The sequence below is a fragment of the Toxorhynchites rutilus genome, chromosome 2, assembly GCF_029784135.1.
Source record: "Toxorhynchites rutilus septentrionalis strain SRP chromosome 2, ASM2978413v1, whole genome shotgun sequence".
NCBI lineage: Eukaryota > Metazoa > Arthropoda > Insecta > Diptera > Culicidae > Toxorhynchites > Toxorhynchites rutilus.
In genome coordinates this window covers 195,009,937-195,031,658 of record NC_073745.1, presented here as the reverse complement: position 1 = coordinate 195,031,658, position 21,722 = coordinate 195,009,937, and the positions used below count along the sequence as shown (strand labels likewise).

The 21,722-nt window shown below is 37.9% G+C and overlaps 5 protein-coding genes across 5 annotated transcripts in view; 1 reads left to right on the top strand and 4 right to left on the bottom strand.

Annotated features, from left to right (window-relative positions):
• Positions 1 to 100: 100 nt before the first annotated feature.
• Positions 101 to 1,303, bottom strand: LOC129768583 (SAP30-binding protein). Its single transcript, XM_055770330.1, has 2 exons — positions 1,051 to 1,303; positions 101 to 980 (listed from the first exon to the last, which is right to left on the bottom strand). The coding sequence occupies exons 1-2, from the start codon at positions 1,162 to 1,164 to the stop codon at positions 141 to 143; spliced, it is 954 nt and encodes a 317-aa protein (XP_055626305.1). The 5' UTR covers positions 1,165 to 1,303; the 3' UTR covers positions 101 to 140.
• Positions 1,304 to 1,338: 35 nt separating this feature from the next.
• Positions 1,339 to 3,015, bottom strand: LOC129768584 (uncharacterized). The gene is made up of 2 exons (XM_055770331.1): positions 1,869 to 3,015; positions 1,339 to 1,810 (listed from the first exon to the last, which is right to left on the bottom strand). The coding sequence occupies exon 1, from the start codon at positions 2,901 to 2,903 to the stop codon at positions 2,082 to 2,084; it is 822 nt and encodes a 273-aa protein (XP_055626306.1). The 5' UTR covers positions 2,904 to 3,015; the 3' UTR covers positions 1,339 to 1,810; positions 1,869 to 2,081.
• LOC129766571 (uncharacterized) lies at positions 2,933 to 3,673 on the bottom strand. Its single transcript, XM_055767145.1, has one exon. The coding sequence runs from the start codon at positions 3,671 to 3,673 to the stop codon at positions 2,933 to 2,935; it is 741 nt and encodes a 246-aa protein (XP_055623120.1).
• Positions 3,674 to 3,888: 215 nt separating this feature from the next.
• Positions 3,889 to 4,395, bottom strand: LOC129766570 (uncharacterized). The gene has a single exon (XM_055767144.1). It carries the CDS (start codon positions 4,393 to 4,395, stop codon positions 3,889 to 3,891), a length of 507 nt encoding a protein of 168 aa, XP_055623119.1.
• A 16,210-nt stretch (positions 4,396 to 20,605) lies between these two features.
• The window catches only part of LOC129768540 (ran-binding protein 9), a 57,106-nt gene continuing 55,989 nt past the window's right edge, over positions 20,606 to 21,722 (top strand). The window contains exon 1 of the mRNA XM_055770263.1: positions 20,606 to 21,498. Within this exon, the coding sequence (XP_055626238.1) occupies positions 21,201 to 21,498 (298 nt within the window). The 5' untranslated portion in view covers positions 20,606 to 21,200. The remainder of the gene's footprint in view (positions 21,499 to 21,722) is intronic.

Genomic DNA, 21,722 nt, shown 5'->3' with positions numbered 1-21,722 from the left:
AATAGGGCCCATATATGTGTAATGCGTTACAGAATTACAGTACTCTACACATAAACCAAAACTGCAAGTAGTAGGAGTTAGAAAAAAAAACAACGCATTCCAATTTTTTTTTATTCATAAATTTGCCGTTTTCAATTGATTTACACTTTTGGCTTCTTGGGTAGCGTTCCAAATGCCGAAATAACGGTTCCCTTCGTACCGGTAGCAGTTGTTGTCAAAGCTTGAGTGATGATTCCTGCCGGTTTCAATGCACCCGCCGCACCAGGAGCTGTTCCCAGCACACCCGGCTGATCCCATTTCGATTTACGTTTCTTCGATTCATCCGAATCCATCTTTTTAACTCCGACCTGAATTTCCGTCTTGGCATTTTCCTTGCGAGCCTTCTCTACCTTTTCCATTTCGACTTTCTGCGCTTTTGCTAACTCTTCGTAAAAGGATTCTTTGCCCCACTGGGACGGATCGAAGATTTCCGGCGAATAGTTGGTACCAAACTCATTGATATTACAAAACTGAATCAATTTTTCGTAAATACTGGGATTCCGAAACTCCTTTCTCTCCTGTATAATTTTGTTTGTGTCCATGTTTGAGTTACGCATTTTCTCGTACAAAGTGGCTATTTTTTCCTGCAATTCCAGCGAACATTTTCCCTTCGTTTCCGGCGGCAAGCTGAAGCCGTACAGTTTAGCTCGATCGATCTTTTTCGGTGAAGTAGATTCAGCCATTGGAGCTTCATTGTCGGATGCATCCATATTTTCTTGCTCCCGATTTGGTGAAACATTTTCATCGTCTGAAACGAATGTTTCATCAAAGTAACTAACCAAACGAAGAGCCTTGTGTCGTGATGTAGAAGATTCACTCGAGCCAGTAGCAGTTGCGACTGTGGCAGCTTGTTTTGGTACGTTAGCATTCGTAGCAGGTGGAGTTACAGACGCTTCTGATGATTCACGCATCGGGGTTTGCTGACGTGATTGTATTCTGGTCTAGAAAAATATAAGATTTACGGAACGACAAAATTATTTGCATCACGATAGTTTTGCAATTAGAACTCACCTGGGAGGAACTATCTCCATCGGAATGAATTGATTCATCATCAGATTTTTCCTCATTTTCTGAATCAGTATACGTTGCTGTGAGGGATGCGAGAGCTGAGTTTTTTGTACTCATATTACTTTTTCAAATATAGTGAATCAGAAACAGTAACGTTATTATGGATTCCCTCTGTAGTAAATTGTTTTGATTTCTTATTTCGTGACAATTGACAGCAAATTATCAAGCAATGTTTGTTTATTTTTCCCAGCTTGATACACACTGAAAACAAACTAGGCAAATGGGATGATATAGAAAAACCAACCACATTCTGAAGCCGCTTGTACACTGAGTGGAGTAAACCTAAAGGTGGCCGTACACTATTTGTGCGGAGGTCAAATATTCAACACTTTTTGACAGATAAAGTTTGGTTTGAACACTTTCTTTGAGTTTATAAAAAAGGGTGGGTTATTTCAATGATATAACCGCAAAGTTTACGTGGGACTACCTTAGCTTAGGAATCATTTGTTTGTATTGATTAAATTGTTGATTGATTGAAACAATTTCCGAATTCAATTCAATATATTTGCTTTGTGAGTAAAGAGAATGAATAAATGCCATGTTTCATGTATTGTGATAGGTTATGTTCTTCATTACAAGTAAATTTAACGACAGTCCTCTTACGTTTGGTGTATATTTGGACAAAATATGTGTTGGATTTACTTTTTCGGATTCTTCGAGAAAAGTGCCTTTTTGAGGTTATACAATGGCAGCTCTCTTAAAGCTGTAAATTTATTAATATTTTAATAATCTTTGATACAATTCATTGAAAAGAAACTTACATTTCGGTCTCCTTATTACAGAGCAAATCCAATAGAATATTAATTCAGATATAACTTCAATATAAATCACTGATGAAAATTAAAAACGTGTTCAAACAATCCTATCTGGTGGCAGTTTTTCCTTCTTTTTCTATATATATATATATATAAATTTGACATTTGATCGTCTATGGTGACGTTAGAGCTTGCTAGTGAAGATGGGCGAATCGCTAATCAAGGGGTAGTACTCTCGGCGATGGCTGCGTTCGCTATATTCCCCGACACGTAATGCTGCGCTTCCGGCTCAGCTTTACTCCCAGACTTTACTGCTAACACTGCTACTTTCGCCGTTGGCCGTCGCATGAAACCGCTGGCTGTCTGAATCAGCGCTTGACGCATTCGGCCATCTTGTCCTTTAGCGATGGAGGCGATTCGTCCTCGGACCCATCCATTTCGCACTCCTTCATTTACCACTACAACTACGTCGCCGATCTTCGGTGGATTCACATCTTGGAACCACTTGGTTCGTTTAGCGATCGTTGGTATGTACTCTCGTACCCACCTCGACCAGAACCGGTCTGTCATCTGCTGTGCCAAGTTCCAGTTACCTCTGGTGACCGCTGTAGCTTCTCCCAGTGTCTTCGGCGGTTGAATTACTCCATCAGAACTCAGCAAAATAAAATGATTAGGAGTTAGAGCTTCTTGTTCAGCGGAATCCAACGGCAGATACGTCAACGGGCGCGAGTTAATCACGGATTCAGCTTCCGCTAAAGCGGTCAATAATGTTTCGTCATCTGGGTTGCGCGAGTTGAGCATGCACCCAAGAGCCTGCTTAACTGATTTTACGAGGCGTTCCCAAATTCCACCGAAGTGGGGCGCTGATGGCGGATTAAATATCCATTTAGTGTTGGTGTTCGTATAGATTTCTCCTAAGTTCTTGTTGAGATTCTCGATCTGTTCCCGTAATTCTCGGCTAGCACCTTGAAAATTGGTCCCGTTGTCTGAATATATTTCACTGGGAGATCCTCGGCGAGATATGAATCTACGGATGGCCATCTTGCAGGATTCTGTTGACAGATTGTGGACTACCTCGAGGTGGATGCCCTAACGGTGAGGCAGGTGAACAAGGCGACCCATCTCTTGACACAACTGCGACCTAGACGCACATTCAACGGTCCAAAATAGTCCAGTCCTACGAAGGTAAATGGTCGAATCCATGGCGTGAGGCGAGCTTCAGGAAGTGGAGCCATTCTCGGAACCACCGGTTTGGCTTTAGCGATTTTGCATGTCTGACAATTTTTAGAGATTTGTTGGACTACTCTACGAAGTCGAGAAATGTGGAATCTTTGACGAATTTCATTCACTATTGTTTCATGATTTCCATGTAAGTATTTCCGATGATACCAATCGATGAGTAATGAGGTCAGACGATGATCACGTGGTAATATAATGGGAAATTTGAAGTCGTACATCGTACACGGTGCAGCCCATATGCGACTATCCATTCGCATCACGGACTGTTGATCTAAGAATGGTGTCAGCTTGAAGACTTTACTTGTTTTGTCGACTCGTTTTTTCTCTTCGCCTTTTAAAACAGTCACTTCATCCGGATACGCTGAGGATTGTGTTATGCGCCACAGACTGTTCTCTGCCATCTGTAGTTCTTCTTGCGTAAGACCACCGCACTCTCTAGGTTGTTGTTGGTATCTGCGACGGAGATTCCCGATGTAACGATGAATATAAGCCACGGCTCGTAACACACGCTCCCATTTAGAGAATCGATCAAAATCCACGATCTCTTGTGTAATACATTCGCTGTGAACCATGCATGAACGCAGCTCTTCTAGCGTTTCTACGGGCTGCTTCGATGATCGCGCAGGCCCCTCTGTCTCCGGTAGATATAAAAAATCAGGACCTCTGATCCAACGAGAGTCTGGAGAGAAACACGGTCCTCTGCCCCATTTGGTCGCCTCGTCTGCCACATTTTGTTTCGATGGAATCCACCTCCAGTCTTCGCTATTTGTTTTTGATAGGATTTCCCCTACTCTGAAGGCGACAAACTGTCGGTATCGACGGTGATCTGATGTAATCCACGCCAGAACAGTTTCCGAGTCGGTCCACAATGTCTGACGGATGATGGGTTCTTCATTCTCGCTCCGAGTAATGCACCTTGGAGTTCCAAACGTGGAATTGATAAAGCCTTCAGTGGCGCCACCTTCGATTTAGCCATAACGAGGGCGCAGTGTACCTGGTTTTTTATTTCTGCTCGAAAATACGCTACGCATGCGTAGGCTTCCTCGCTCGCATCCACAAAAACGTGGAGTTGTAGTGGACCAATCTCGGATGTCGAAAATCCCGGGAAATATGGTCGGTTTATGCGCACTCTCTCTAGCTTATTAAATTGAGCAATCCATCTACTCCATTTTCCCAGAATATCTCCGACGATCTCCTGGTCCCAACCAGCTTGTGTCCGCCAGATGTCTTGCACTATTATCCGGCCGTGTACTAGGAAGTGCGAAAGAAGACCTAGTGGATCGAATATGCTCATCACGCACCGCAGAACATTTCGTTTAGTAGGTGTTATTTCACTTAAATTCAACTCCCCCGCATAGGTAAACTAATCTTCGCGAGGCATCCAAGAAATTCCCAATACTCTCTCGGTAACACTTTCTTTGTTTGCGTTGATTTCCTTCGTATTCTCCAGATCAACTTCCCCGACCCGTCGAAGAACTGCTGGAGAGTTGGAAAGCCAGTTTCGAATAGTGAAACCTCCTTTCATGTGGACTTCTTTCACTTCGAACGCTACCTCGACGGCTTCCTGTTCATTATCGAAGCTATCCAGGTAGTCGTCAACATAGTGCCTGGATATAATTGCGGTTGCTGCTCTAGGATAGGTCGTCTCGTATTCCTTGGCGTTCAAATTCTTTATATATTGCGCCTGGCACGGAGAACAGGTCGATCCAAAAGTTCCTACGTCCATTATATACATTTGTACAGGCTGCGATGGATGCGATCGATAGAGGAACCGCTGTGAATGAGCGTCTCTTTCCAAAATGCGGAATTGGTGAAACATCTGTTTAATATCTCCGCAGATTGCTATTTTTCGTTCGCGAAATACGAAAAGAACCCCCAACAGAGGAGTAAGCAGGTCTGGTCCTTTGAGCAGCATTGTGTTCCACGAGATTCCTTTCACTTTGGCTGCCGCATCCCACACCAAGCGTATCTTTCCTGGCTTTTTGGGATTCCGAACTACTCCCAGCGGTAAATACCATACTCTGTTCGGATCCGCTGAACTCATTTCTTCTGAAGTCGCGCGATGAATGTATCCGTTCTCAAGGTACTCTCCAATCTGGCGATGCACGCTATCACAAAGTTCGCTGTCTGCTTTCATTCGTCGCTCGAAACATTCCAAACGCCTCATCGCCATCCCAAAGCTACTGGGAAATTCAATTCTATCATACCGCCACAACAGACCTGTCTCGAAACCCGTAGACACACGCCTCGTTGTTTGCTCTAGAATTCTTCGAGCACGCCTGTCCTCTTCGGATTCCGGTGCCGTGCTGGCCGAAACTCCAACGCTCTCAATCGTAAAATGTTCTTTGACTAAATCATGGAGTTCCCGATCTTTCGTGCACTCGCAAATGTGCAAACTGAAATTAGTGATTATGTTGCTCCCCGAGGTTGTCCCAAATATTGTCCAGCCAAGCCGTGTCTTCGTGGCTACCGGGTCGCCTAGTTGACCTTCTCGTAGTTTGAGTGCTGCGATCAAGCCTGCATTGTCGGAACCGATAAGTATGCCCGGTGAAGTTGAGTCGTAACTGTGAAGTGGTAACCCGCGTAAGTGCGCATACTGTTGCGCTAGCTGTTCGTATTTCAGTGTTTGCTTAGGGAGATTCAAGCTAGCTACCGTACGAGTGTTGCTAGCTCTTCGTTCCAACTCCACATATTTCCATCGATACGCGTTGCGAACCAGACTCGTAGCGAGTGACATTTCCGGTCCAGCTCAAACAAAGCGGAAGTTTTTCTCCATCGTTTATACCCAGCTCATTTACAATCGCCTGTTCCACAAGCGTCATGGATGATCCGTCGTCCAGGAAGGCGATAGTCTCCACTGCTTTGTCATTCCAAAACAGTTTCACTGGTAACATTTTGAACATCACTGCCTGTTTCATGTTATGGTGGGCGTTAACTCGATCACCTCTTAGAGCCGGTGCTCTCACATCGTTTTTATTTGTTCCGTCACACTTCAGAGAAGTTACGTGTAGCAGGGGGTGGTGACGCAATTGACACCCATCCACCCCACAGCGCGCCTGAGACCTACATGGCCGACGACCGTGTTTTCCTAAGCACGTTCGACATAAATGCTGTTCGTGCACAACCTTCCATCTACCCTCCGAATCAATCTTCTTAAATGCAGAGCACTCCTTTACCTTATGTTGTGGATCTTTGCACACCAAACATAATACTGACTGTATCTGCTTTACGCACTGGTCCTTCTTCGCAGGTTCCAAGTGTGTTACCACAGAATGGCCTCTGATATGCTGATGAACGTGGTGGTAGGGACATACCTGTTGCACTAACAATCGAACTGGACCCAGCCAATGTGAATCCGCTCATCGTGGTGGGGAATGCTGACTGCGATCTTCCAATGTATGGTGGCTGATATGCATTCAGCTGGGGCTCTGTTACTGCATGTGTTGGCAATCGAATACCTGTTGTCGTTGTTTCAGCCGTCGAACCAGGAAACGTCAGTGGTTGAGTCATCGCTGGAACCGTGTTGCAAGCTGAGAACGCTGCTGCACTCTGTTGTTGATATAGTACAGCTCCCTGTCTTTGACACGACATGGTAGTTGGGGTTAACGAGTGGGGCACAAGAGAGGCCGTAGTGCCTACTGTTGGAGTAGTAATGTTGCTCTGTCTATTTGTTCTTTGCTGGAATATTGGCGACGTCAACTCGAACAAGGTACTCGCTGCAGCTCCGGTCGTCAATGTTGAACTACGATCGATAGTAGGGATGACCAATGAAGTTGCCTCTGCCGCTACGTTTGGCTGCAAAATTGACATCGCGTCCATCCTTTTGATCCAGTCCTCTCCGACTTCCGTCTGTTGAATAACCGTGCTAACCTCGTTTTGCTCGCCTTCCATCAGCTGGAACCTAGCCTTCATCATAACTGCCTCCAGACGCAGCTTCTTTCGCTCCAACTCTTGTCTATGTTGTAATTCCATCTCGCGCTCAAGCATCTTCTGGTGTTCTTGCAATCGCAATAAATTCATTTTCGTCGACTCGGCAAAACCAAGGAACGGTGAGGAAGATGAGCTCAGAGGACTGTTTACATCTCCGCTAGCAGCCGCTGTCGTCGTAGCTGGATGATTCATCCCTCCTGCACACTCGTTCGCACCTGTCGGATTCGGACTCTGCGGTGCTGCTGTCACGGAAGTTGTCGGTGGTGGTAGAGACGGCAATTCTAAAGACTTACACGTTCCACACTTCCATTTCCGTACCTTCCGTACACTGTCCACACCCGCACACCGCATATGCAACCACTCTTTGCATGTTGAGCATTGCACCATATTATCGAGGTTTTTGGATTGCCCACAGATCTTGCAGTCGTTCCGATCGCTTTCCGGCATGATTTGGTGTCCTTATTCCGATGATCAAGCGAAATCTTTAAGCTTGTTGGATTTACTTTTTCGGATTCTTCGAGAAAAGCGCCTTTTTGAGGTTATACAATGGCAGCTCTCTTAAAGCTATAAATTTATTAATATTTTAATAATCTTTGATACAATTCATTGAAAAGAAACTTACATTTCGGTCTCCTTATTACAGAGCAAATCCAATAGAATATTATTCAGATATAACTTCAATATAAATCACTGATGAAAATTAAAAACGTGTTCAAACAATCCTATCTGGTGGCAGTTTTTCCTTCTTTTTCTATATATATATATATATATATATATATATATATATATATATATATATATATATATATATATATATATATATATATATATATATATATATATATATAAATTTGACATTTGATCGTCTATGGTGACGTTAGAGCTTGCTAGTGGAGATGGGCGAATCGCTAATCAAGGGGTAGTACTCTCGGCGATGGCTGCGTTCGCTATAATATGTGAACGGAAGAATTATCAAACGATTATTTTATTTTACATTTCCCTCTGAAGTTTGCATCTCTCAAGTGTACGTACTTCTCGAACCGCGAATTTGCTTGATTTGATGAACTTCAGGCACTCAGTTTCGATTTTGACATGTACGGCGAACGCATATTGTTCAATCAATAGGCGTTATCGCAGCAAATGGTTATCAACATTTTGCCTAATCATCAAATGGTATGCGTAGAAATTCAGTGAGCAGAAGATATGAAGGCAAATTCTTCAATACAATCTTGAACAACCGAGCCAAAGCGTTGTGTTCGTACCCGCTTTTGTTTTGTAAAACACTTTTCGGAGTGCAAAAAAAACATACGGGTGCAGAAGTACCCCCGCCTTGCATGAATCAACAATATTCTAGTCTGCAAAAAGACAAAATACAAAAGTACTCGAAGTTTGCATTTATTTGCAAAGCCCATTTCCTCAGACACCTTGGTTTTGAAGTCTGTGTTGGGGAAACACATTTCAGTCGGAACAAAAATACCCCCGATTTGCATATATTTGCAATGCCGATTTCCCCAGACACCTTGGTTGTGAAGTCTGTGTTGGGGAAACACATTTCAGTCGGAACAAAAAAGCCTCCGACTTGCATGTATTTGCAATGCCAATTCCCCACGCTCCATGGATTTAAAGTCTGTGTTACGGAAACTCATTTACTCATTTCAGTCGGATCAAAAATACCCCCGACTTTCATGTATTTGCAATGCCAATTTCCCCACGCTTTATGGATTTGAAGTCTGTGTTAAGGAAACTAATTTCAGTCGGATCAAAAATACCCCCGACTTTCATGTATTTGCAATGCCAATTTCTCCAACACTGCTTGGTGCTCGAATCTCGATTTTCAATTTGTACCCCAATATGTTCCCGAAAGACGTAATCCTACGTCAAAAAATACAAAATGATTGATTGTAACACCATAAATTGTTTTGGTTGGAAAAATGGTTGAAAACACTCCTAAAAATGTATCGTATTGTAAAAACTCGCACAATGGTATATTCGTGTTGACGGCATTGATTTTTCACTTTTAGTTTATCGAACTGTTCTTGATAATCGGGCTGCTCTCGGATTAGCATTGCAACTGTGCCTCGTTCACACCCACTGCTGCTTCCAAGTCTTTCCGACTCGGCGTATAGTAATATGGGACATTGCATTTCTCACAAACAGTTGGCAAGTGACACTTAATTTCCACTTTTCTGCAGCGAAAATACCAATCCTATAAAAACTGAGATGCGAATTAGAGACTTCCGATTAGATATTTGATTTTATTAGACTTTTTTGTAAATTGCAACCTCCATTTCAACACACAATATACACATTGCTTAACTTGTTCCATTATTCCGCGGACGCACTTGTACATCCTTTAATCCATATCGTGAATAAGATTTGTGTTTTGAGGCTGCAATTAATTAATATAGATAAGAACATGCAGAAATAACATTAAAATATCTAAACCTTTATTTATAAGTTTATGAATGTTCTTGGTTAATTTATTCGACGCCATGGGCTGAGCGATTGCATTCGTATTTTTAAGTTTCACATCGTATCCTTCCTTAACGATAGTTGTGTCGATTTCGACATCTGGTTTCTCTACCTTTATATTTCCCATTATTATCTCGAAAACAGTGGATAGTTTAGTTGACTAACGCCTTGCAATACCGCAATGCTATTTCTTGCTTCCCGATTCCGTAAACTCTCGACCGTGGAAGGCCCGTTTCGTCAGCCACTTGTAGAACACTCTCACCACGATTTATCAAAATGTTATTCTGAGTCCATTTTGATGTTTTTCTTTTCTGGTTCTAACTCGTTTTCACATTCTGTTTTTCGTTTGTGCTGATATTCGCGTTGATGGCACTGAGCTTCGTTTCATGATTTCGGGAGCGTCAAAGATAGTAATTAATTTTCAGGCGGAATGAACACGTTTTCAAAATTAAAATTATGAATAAAAATTAACTTTTCCGTATCAAATTAGTATTCTATTTAAATGAAATACACTTTTTTTACAGGTGGTAAAAAAAACCTCATACGAAAATTGTGTTTGAAGACAATTTTATATTATATTTAATGAAAGGCTTCAGTCAAAATATCAGAAATGTATAGACAAACGATTAAATAAGAGTCAAAAATATGTGTTTCAAGTAATTAATTAACATGATGTAGAAATTTGCATTCAAATTTTATTATTTTAAAATTGGCTTCGTGCCTTCTAATCTGACATAGATTCCACTATCGAGATTTGTCCCAAATTGAAAGTCGCCACTAACCACTGTCAGTGCGGATTTACCTCTGTCCAATTAGATGTAAACTAGGTAGTGCGGACTGAATCAAAACGGCTGTCAAAAAAGATCCAATTGAAATGTCAAAAAAAATCCAACGATCAGGAGTGTTATTTTTCTTATGATAATCAACACTATAAAAAGGGTATTGTTATCAAGAGTAAAAATAATTAAAATTATAAAATGAACGAACTACATTTTTCTGTAAATTGTTTGATTAACCTTTGCATCTCTGAAAGAGCATCTCAGCCTCTCACTGAGCAACGCATTTTTAATGTCCCCTTTCTTTGACATAACGTTTTCCTGAACGGAATAAAAACAAGCGAAGTCAGAGTCACGTAAATGTTTACTTCTGCGATTTGAAAATATTCGATAAAAAGTGGAATGAAGTGATGCCAAATGATTTTTAAAAAAAGTCTGTAAAAACATATGAATGTCTGTTAAAAATGTGGAAAAGCCTGTAAAAGTGTGTAGATCTATAGAAATGTCTTTTAACGTTAATTTTTACACATTCATTAATACTTTGTACATCGCGATGCACGTAAGATTGTATTTTGTATATATATACAGCCATTCCATGCCAAACCGATATAGTGGTTCTCAGATTTTCGTCATTTTGTTCTTTATCGCAAAACATTAGACCCGTATATTTTTATTTTTTCATTAGGGTGCCCGTTTCCATTTTAGGGTGGTCCAAAAAACAATTTTTTCCACTCTTTCCCAAAAACGACTTTTTCAAAAAATTCTTAACTTTCGAACCACTTAATCGAATCAAATTGAAGCTTACGAGTTATTTTTCTTTGAAAAAAAATTACTTTTGCGAAAAATTGAATTTTTGTTTTTGTAATTATTGATTGAATTAGTTTTTCATAGTTTTCTCGGTTTTTTACATTTTTTATGGAAAGCAGAGGATTATTTACCTAACATATCTCGATATCAGAGATGCTATAATTATAATTTTTAAGTTATGATTTGTAAACTTAACATGTTTCAAGTCTTCGATCAATATTCATATATGACTAAACTGGACCTATGCGACTAGAATCCAATCTACCTGCAAGTGTGATATTTTTTCAAATTTTGCTTATTGGCTTCAATTTAACTCTTTGTGGTCGTTTATCTGCTCTCAGCCACCATACCTTTTTTACCGTTCTGGTCGTTTGTCTGCTCTCAGCCACCACAGCAAGAAACCATGCTAATCTTATTTTTCACTCAACCAAGTAACAGTTTATGCTTTTCCTAAACGTAGCTTGATGTCTGGTAAACCTTTTCACGAATCAATGCGGTACTCCTTTGAGTACTAGATAACGGTACGCAGTATCAAACAAAGTAGTCACCCACACAAGACAACGCACAGTGCGTTGAATGCATAGGAATGCATTCACAATAGCAGAATTTAGCCATCGTAACACTGATGGAAGAGATTGTTGATAAGTAAAAAGTTCTGATCATTTCAGATACGCAGAAATCATTATTTGAGTAACTGCAGAAGTAGTTGTTTTTGAAGAGTAGAATAATTGTTTGCATAAGTGTGTTACGTATTCTGTATAATCTCATGTAAAAAAAACTTTGTTAAAAGTGAAAAGTGCTGATCGTTTCGGATACACATAAACGCTGGCATTAATTACACATTTATTGCTTCAATAGCAAAAGTGTCTCATATTTACGGGTAATAAAAATAAAATTATGTATTGATGATACTTCATATGATTTACTCTTGGACACTGTTTCGAAAGATTTCACACGAAGATCAATCATAAAATATAATTTGATGTTTTTATATATTTTTTTTATAAAATAAAAAAATAATATTAAAACATCAAATTAAAATACATCGTTAAGCTAATACGTATACATATAGTTCACAAAAAAATAAAAAAAATGTTCGTTTTCCAAAATCTTGCATGTATCACTGCTTTTTCAGGGAAAAATAATTCCGACCAGTACGACACCCATACCCAAATTTAATACGACCGCAAAGGGTCAATATATCGATCATCTAAATCGGTTCAGTAGTTCAAATGTTATGATTATTTGCAGAAAGTCATTTTTGGACAAAGGGGGAAAATGATTTTTCGAACCACCGGTTAACTTTGAAAAATCATATCTAAAAAAGTCACAGGAGGGTTGTGTCCGAGACACGACCGCATAATTGACGTAGGATTCCGTTAGGTTATCTGTTGATTTTGGATAATTACATCGTTAAACTCTTTTATAATGATTCTTCTTCTTCTTTAATGGCGTTAACGTTCCCTGTGGAACTTTTGCCGTCTCAACGTGTTCATTAACTAGCGTCATTCATTAATACTTGGTTGAGATTTTGATGCCGAATAACACGCCTTAAATGTACTCTGGAGTGGCAAGCTCTAGAATACGCGTGACCACAGTGCAAGCCGGAAGAATTTTCTTTGACGAAAAATCCCCCAGCCAGAACGGGAATCGAACCCGAACACCCGGCATGATAGTGTGGGACGCTAACCACTCGGCCACGGGTGCACATCTTTATAATGATTAGGTGGACCTGAAAAGGGCCGTTTTGTTTGGTTGTTGGGTATTTGTTCATTCCACCAGTGTTTAACGGGTGATGATGACAGAAGGATGATAAAGAGTCGTTGGATGGTGCGTATCAGATAAAGGATACCGAAGTGGAACGAGATATTATGAGAACCGCCCTCTATAATCCTAGACGAGAAGCCTCTTGTGATATGTATTGATGAAATAAAGAAAAAAAATTCACCAATTTAATATAAGATAATTATTAATACCGAACACAATTATCAATTTTTCTTATCAGTAAAAACATGTTACTTTAATATAGCGAAAATATATTTGAAATGGGAAAGGTAATTTTCTTTTATAATTTTTACTTTCTGATTGTTTATTCAACCCAATGCGAATTTTGATTGGACTAATACTATATGTACACCTAATACTATATGTACCATATGTAATGAGACTCTATGTTGTACGGGAAAGGGTTAAGGGGGTATTCTAGTCTAGAAATCTGAAAAAATCGAAATTTTTTTTTTACCATATTTCTGTAGTTTGGGCATTCAAGAATATACTCTAGAAAGGACTTATCGAAAATCCTATTATTTACCTAGTTAGAGCCATCTTAGTGATGTGGTATCTAACCTGTTACGGCCATCACAATGAACTTCAAACGCGTTTCTCTCGGAACTAGTTTTTTTCTAACTGGCGTACACGATATCTCAAGTTCTACTGAACCGATTTATGTCAAATTTATATGAAAATAATCTGCATACATCTCTCTATCGCATGAACCAATAAAAAATTATAACTTTTTAATTTTACTATTTTTAAAAAATCGGTAAACGCAAAAAAAAAACGTTTTAAACATCATTTTTGTTTTCAAACGGCCGCCATTTTGTTAAAACCCATGTTTTTGACTTGTCCGAGGTTCATGCCATAGCGACATCTTTACTGATTCAGAATCTGTTCGATTTTTTTGTTTCAGATAACCAGAAGGACTGGAATCGTGTACGCCATGGCACAACTTTTTTTTGAACACCCTCACTTCACCAGCATGTAACTATTCTAATTATGAATATTTTTTTTCCGTCCTATTTTTGTTTTATTGTTGAAAGATAGATAAACGAATAATGATATAATGGATAGTAAAAATATTCTTTGTTTTATTTTTACGGAGTTCGAAAAAACGTCCGAAATTCGTGTCTCTACACTAGAATACCCCCTTAACACAACGGCTATAGTATACAATTTTACACCTACCATTGTGCTAAATTTTTCAAAATACACGGTCGGACATTGATATGGAGTTTCACGAAGCAACCAACATTAAATTTCCAAACTTAAATTTTATTTGCTAGAATTATTCGTATCACTCTTCTTACTTGCAATATAAAAATGTCCCCGACTTTCATGTATTTTCAATGCCGATTTCCATCAGGCAGCTTGTTTTTGATGTCTTTGTTAGGGAACCGCCGCATGTGTCGTCAAGTTCGACCAATCAGAAGTGGGTATTTCCGTTAGGATAGGGGTTGAGATTTTTCAATTGTTTGATAGTTAGTTTAACGATATATATTATTTTATTCAATATAAAAAATTGTTATGGAGTGCCGAAATCGATTGACGCAAAAATTTCATCAATCCATCATGAAATGACTGAACAATAAGCGTTTGAAATTGGACAATTTTCGCGATGTGCTCGATTCTCGATTTTCAATTTATACCCCAATATGTTCCCGAAAGACGTAATCCTACGCCAAAACGAAAAAATTGTATCTCTGATATCGAGATATGTTATGTAAAAAATCCTCTGCTTTCAAGAAAAAATATAAAAAATATAGCGCCCTCTAGTCCAAAATCATAGAAAATTAAAAAAACGACTACAATCGCAAGTAAAATATTTTTTAATAAAAGGGTTGGTCATTAGTTTCAATTTTATATGTCGATCATCTAAATCGGTTCAGTGATTCAATAGTTATTAATTTTCCTTTGTCATTTTTGGGAAAAATTGGAAAAAATTGATTATTCGGACCACCCTAAAATAGCAATGGGCACCTTAATGAAAAAATAAAAAGCCACAGTAGGGTTGTGTTCGAGACACGACCGCATAGTTGACGTAGGATTCCGTTAGGCTATCTCTTTGATAATGATTTGGTGGCCTCCTGAAAAGGGCCGTTATGTATGGTTGTTGGGTATTGGTTGTTCACTCCATCAGTGTTTACCGAGTGATGATGATAGAAGCATGGTAAACAGTCGTTGGATGTTGCGTATCAGATAAAAGATACCGAAGTGGAACGAGATCTGATGAAAATCGACCTCTGTGATCCTAGACGAGATGCCTATTGTGATATGTATGAATGAAATAAAGAAAAAAAAACTCACCAATGTAATATACAATTATCAATTTTTCTCATCAGTAAAAACTTGTTACTTTAATATAAAGAAAATGTAATTGAAATGGAAAAGGATTTTTTATAATTTTTTTTATAATTTTTACTTTCTGAGTGTTTATTCAACCCAATGCGAATTTTAATTGGACTAACAACACCTAGTACTATAAGTAGAGCAATCACTTTTTCCAATGTTTCTTAACTTTTCCAATTTTTCTCGCCGTATAAACTTTCCTTGGGTGAAAATGAACACAACAAAACAGACAACTTAAACCAAACGACCCGTTCTCGAGCGGGAACACACCTTGGTGTACTTATTTATGAAAATTGAAAAAAATCTTTTCATGCATCAAGTCATTTTTTACACAACTGCAACCATATACAATTTTACTCTTACACTTGTGCTAAATTTTTCACAATACACGATCGGTCATTGATATGAAAGCAACTAACATTTAAGTTACAAATTTGAATTTTATTTGCTAGAATTAATCATATCACTCACCTAACTTGCAATATAAAAATGCCCCCGACTTTCATATACTTGCAATGTCGATTTACCTCAGGCAGCTTGGTTTTGATGTATCTGTTAGGGAACACATTTCGGTAGGAACAAAAGTTCCCCCTACTTTCATGTATTTTCAATGCCAATTTCCTCCAGGCAGCTTGGTTTTGATGTCTCTGTTAGGGACCCGCCGCATGTGTCGTCAATTTCGACCAATCAGAAGTGGGTATTTCCGTTAGGATAGGGGTTGAGATTTTCCAATTGTTCAATAGTTAGTTTCATGACATATATTATTTTGTTCAATATAAAAAATAGTTATGGAGTGTCGAAATCGATTGAAGCAAAAATTTCATCAATCCATCATGAAATGACTGAGCAATAAGCGTTTGAAATTGGACAATTCTCACGATGTGCTCGATTTTAAATTTTCAATTTGTACCCCAATATGTTCCCGAAAGACGTAATCCTACGTCAAAAATACGGGTCTAATGTTTTGCGATAAAGAACAAAATTGCCACTTTTGACGAAAATATGAGAATCACTATATCGGTTTTGCATGGGATGGCTGTATATATACCCGGCAAACGTTGTTCTGCCATAAGAAATATTTCTAGTGAATATTTTAGTTGTAAAATAAAAAATAACTTATGTGTTGTAAGTGTGTTTAAATGTTTCAACGATCTACACATACATACATACACATACATACGCGTTGTTAATTTTTATAAAAATCAGTATTTCTTCGTTGATATATTGGACATCCACCAAGGCTTGAGGTCTTATCGTTGATGAAATTTATAAGAAAATGCAGTGTATATTTTCCATCCGCCATGCAAGGCTATACAAGTTTTAGATCACCACACGGCCATGAACCGTCTGTGGTAACAATATAGAACAGTAACCCATATTTCGTCATAAGCAGACCCGAAAGCAAATATAAGTTGTTGAAAATAGAATGTATAATTTTATTCGATGTTGTTTAAATACATAGACATAGGCGTGACCCTAACTTAACTGTTTTTCTATAAATCTCTTTGCGTTTCAGCAAAACAATCTTATCCAGAACAGGAAATAATTATCAGAGACAATTTTCGTTCAAGATTTTTCCCTACCTGCAGAGAATGCAATTTTTCATTAATTGTGAATAATCGTATCCTCTCTTTCGTCTGCAATGATGTCAGGGCAAAAGTACTTATGTGTATGAGTTCCAAACTTCATACACACCAGATAAACCAACCAGAAAGTCTGCCGGGCCGCAGATTGAGTAACTAAATATAATAACTTTTCTGTATTAAAACTATGGACAAATGTCATACGGTGAGTCAAATATCTTTGATGTGATGAATAGAGCCTCTTATTTTTCAAAAACCTGTGAAATATTGTTATATCCAAAAAGTCTGCAACAAAAATAAATAGTTTTACAGATATGTCTGTAAATTTACAAACATATTTGTTAATCTGGCATCTCTGGTGGTCTGGGAATTTATTGCAAGAAATCGCTTGAAAACATGCATGAATTTGCTTGAAAATGAAGTGGATTGAGTCCGCACCACTTAGGATGTAAACATGTTCAATTAAACGTGTCGCATTACAGGTATGTCCAATTAAAAAAAAGTCTCATTAAATGTAAATTACTGTATTTTGGAATTAATTGGGAGTTATTTTGGAAACATGAGAAAGTAACTTACCTAAGTGGTGTGGACTCAATCCACTTTATTTTCAAGCAAATTCATGCATTTTTTCAAGCGATTTCTTGCAATAAATTTTCAGATCACCAGAGATGCCAGATTTACAAATATGTTTGTAAATTTACAGACATATCTATAAAATACTTTTCATTTTTGTTGCAAAACTTTTTGAATATAACAATATTTCACAGGTTTTTGAAAAATGACAAGCTCTATTCATCACATCAAAGATATTTAACTCACCGTATGAGTTAAAGTTTTTATATTTAGTTTATATCAATACACATGACGTTAGACCTATGTTTTGAGTCATTCATTAACACTTTGCCGTCCGGCGTACCACAGTGGTTACGTGCGCAAAATAGTTCGCACCGCAGTGATGTCATGAGCATAGTATCGCTCAGTGGCCGACGAAAATATTTCATTATCTTTTGCATTCTGTTGGAGTTTCGTTTGGTAACAATAACTCGTACACGTCAACCATTTTTATGATTTCATAATTACTTTTGCCCTGTCATCATTGCAGACGAAAGAGACGATACGATCAATGAATGAAAAAATGCATTCTCTGCAGATAGGGAAAAATCTTGAACGAAAATTGTCTCTGATAATTATTTGATATGCTGGATAAGATTTTTTTGCTGAAATGTAAGGAGATTTTTAGAAAAATAGTTAAATTAGGGTCAGGCCTATGTCTTCTAAGTAATCAACACGTTGACTGCCACGTCAGTCACCGGTGACTGACACCGAGTTTTCGCTCAGGCTGCGTTAGTTACAGGTGACTGACAGTATGACATATGATAATGAAGGTAACTAATAGAAACGTATAAGCTTATAAGCATTCCAATTCGAACCAAAATAAAAATTTGCATAGAGTTGCTGTAAAACCGTGGCACTCAATGTGTTAAACAACATCGAATAAAAATTTTCATTCAAATTTCAACAACTTAAATTTTCTTTCGGGTTTGCTTATGACGAAATATGGGTTACTGTTCGATATTACCCAGCAAACATTAAATCGTTTAATTTTGCACGTGCTAAGTCTTACAAATAATCAGAATAAATCATAATCGCTTATAATATCAATCAAAGTGTGCATCGTGTATATTTGAAATCGCATAAAATGTAAAAACTCGATTTTATATATCATTATCAAATTAAGTCGCAATTCGGTATAATAAACATCAGTCTTATGATGTACATTGTCATAAAATATATTTAATCCGCATCATATACGTATATTACGCTGATGCAGTTTGTATGTCGTATAAGCGTATAATTCAAATCGATTCAGTACTGCAATAAATCGTGTTGCATGCTGAAGAAAATCGTGAAACAGTAAATCATATTAGATCCTAATAAAGAACATATTACATCATATTGAAATGTCAATGAAATGCTTTAACATTGACAAGTTTCATTTCATAACAGCAATGTCTGAACACATAAGGAAGAATAAAATAATTAAATTTAAAAAAAGTGGCTCTTATAGTCGATTACTCACAGAACATCGCAACCGGTGGAGAGAAGCAAAATGGATCGAAACAAATATGAGCGAAACTCATAACCAATTAACAGATGAAAATGGAATGTTGGATGAATCACCAAAACAAAACAATTTGGATTTTGATTTGATTGCAGGAATAGAGCAATTCAATGACTTCAATAATGATGGTAATTAATTTTTAATTTTTAATGATTTCATAAAACGTGTTTAATTTCAATCTATTACAGGAAATCATAGATTTTTTATGAATTTACAAAAATGGACTTCTGAATATCAGCACTCGAAATTGCTGATGTTCGATGAAACAACGGCAAACATCCCTTCTAATGAAACATGCAGCATAACGATAATACATACGACCGGAATTCGAACCCACATTGGATCAGTTTTCACCAAACATCAATCTGGGCTATTTTAAACATTTATATTCCACTCCCAACACAAGTAAATTTAATAATTATTATTTCTACAAATTTAAATACTAATATATAAAAATGGCGATTCGTGAGGCTATAATAAACATTTTACGAAAATATTTTGCGCCATTTGTTTCTATGTGTGTAATAAATCGTATATGAGTATGGCAAAAGTCGTATTAGAAGCGTTGACAATTCATGAATATATTCATATTAGATCGCAATTCAATTTCAACATAATCGCTATTATAGTCGGTCAAAATTGCATATTCATCCAATCTGATTCGGTAAGCTTTTGCCATGCATGTATATGGCCTCCACTTTTGCATGCATATGCCAGTTAGGCACATTATATGCCAACCAAATTTTAGGGCATATGATGTTATATATACGCTTGTTATGCGATTTAATGTTTGCTGGGATATTACCACAGACATGGTTCATGGCCGTATGGTGATCTAGAACTTTTATAGCCTTGTATGGCGGATGGAAAATGTACACTTCAATTTCTTAAAGATTTCACCAACGGCACGACCGCAAGCCTTGGTGGATGTCCAATATATCAACGAAGAAATACTGATAATGACGGACAATCATTCATAAAAAATAACAATGCAGACATATTCACTTCAGCTGAGCAAAATATTCAATGCTCATATTAATGTTAATTTCTGTGGCACGATGAAGAACAACACATTTGCAACAACGAAATTTACATTGATTTTCTTTATTTAATTGATCTACTTTACTACAAAAATATATTCCTTTTTCACTTTACATTTAACGTCTCAACGCCTCAAAAATCTCAAATTCGTAAATGAAATACATCGGGAATGGAATACAAGGAATGGTTTGCGTTTTTTTTCAAATTTTTGTCGGTGGTCATCGACTTGGCACTCTATTCCTCGGTATGTAAAACACAGGTATGAACACAAGAGTCACGAACACTTCACGTATGTGTAGATCCTTGAAACATTTAAACACATTTACAAAACATTAGTTATTTTTTATTTTACAACCCTGAATATGTCTAGAAATATTTTTATGGCAGAACAGCGTTTGCCGGGTCAACCAGTATATATATATATATTTTAGAGGTTTTAAACCAACTTGGTAGTTCCAATTTTACGGCTCAATTTCTATCTAGACAAAAAAAAAGTGGCAAACAGTTTGGCATTGTGAACCCGCCTCAACTCCAACAAATACTTCAAATTTCTGTTGTTGAATCGGGCAACACAACTGTCAGTGGCGAAGCACCCAAAAAGCCAAGAGGTTATTCCCTCGACAAGATTTCTTTGTGTACATTCTTGTTCGTAGTGTTGTAAGTCACTGTATGGTAATCGTCAACAAAAAAAAATTGTGCTGCTTTGGTGTGTAGTCACAAATCAGTATTGAAACAGCAGAAGGGACAGTTCCTGCTCGACTGGCGAAAAGAAATAAAGTTCACCATCGGAATACAATGAACTGAATCGAGCGATAAGTGCTACAGACTTTTCAGACGGAAAAATCGCAGGCCGATAGTTCATAGTTGCTAATCACTGTCAGGATAGCTCGTTTAGTTAGGATTTTCCATCAAATTGATGGAAAATTTCGTTGGGATTGATCTAGTGTGCTATTCAGGGACGGATGGAAATCATAACGTAGTGAATGAGTCGTCATTTATTCAGTCGTCATTTCGACATTTTGGTCAGTGAGAATTGTGGGTACAAGTAGAAAAAGGGGATTGCGGAGAGCTAAAAAAAATCAGTTTTCGTTTTAAAGTGTGAGCGAGAGGGTGTGGAAAAGGAAAAAGTTCAACAAAGGAAAGTGTTGAAGAGTTCGAGCAGCAGAAACAGTAACAGCAAGAGCACAAGGAAAAGAAGGAAGCAGAGAGACAAGTTCTCTTTCGCTTTTTTTTTTATTATCAAATGGCTGACAGCAGTGTGAATGCAAAGTGTAGTGATGGTGTTTCATATTTTGATAGCTCACTAAAGGGAAAAATGACTTCACATAATACTCTGAATAATTCCTCCTCGTCGAGTGGTGGAAATCCTGGAGGTGTTGCTGCAGGTTCTTCCGGTGGCCAAGTAGCGATGGTCGATCGACTAAAACTGCTGTATCCGAACGTGAACGAATCCGTCGATCCGTTGCCCCGTTCCTGGAGCTCTCAGGACAAGTGCACCACCATCGGACTGACACAAAATAATTTACGTGTTCACTACAAAGGTTTTTATATTTATTTTTTTTCTCTTTAACTAGAATGGTTGTCATTATCTATTTCTCTCTCATTTGCTATAATTAGTAATAATATACTCTTCCCGAACAACCTTGTACATAATTAGAGATTTCTTGTTTGTCTGCTAGCTAATGTTAAAATGTATAAAGTCTGACCACGAAATTCATTCATAATAAAATATTCGTTTTCAAGTAGTTCGCAAATTATGAGAGCA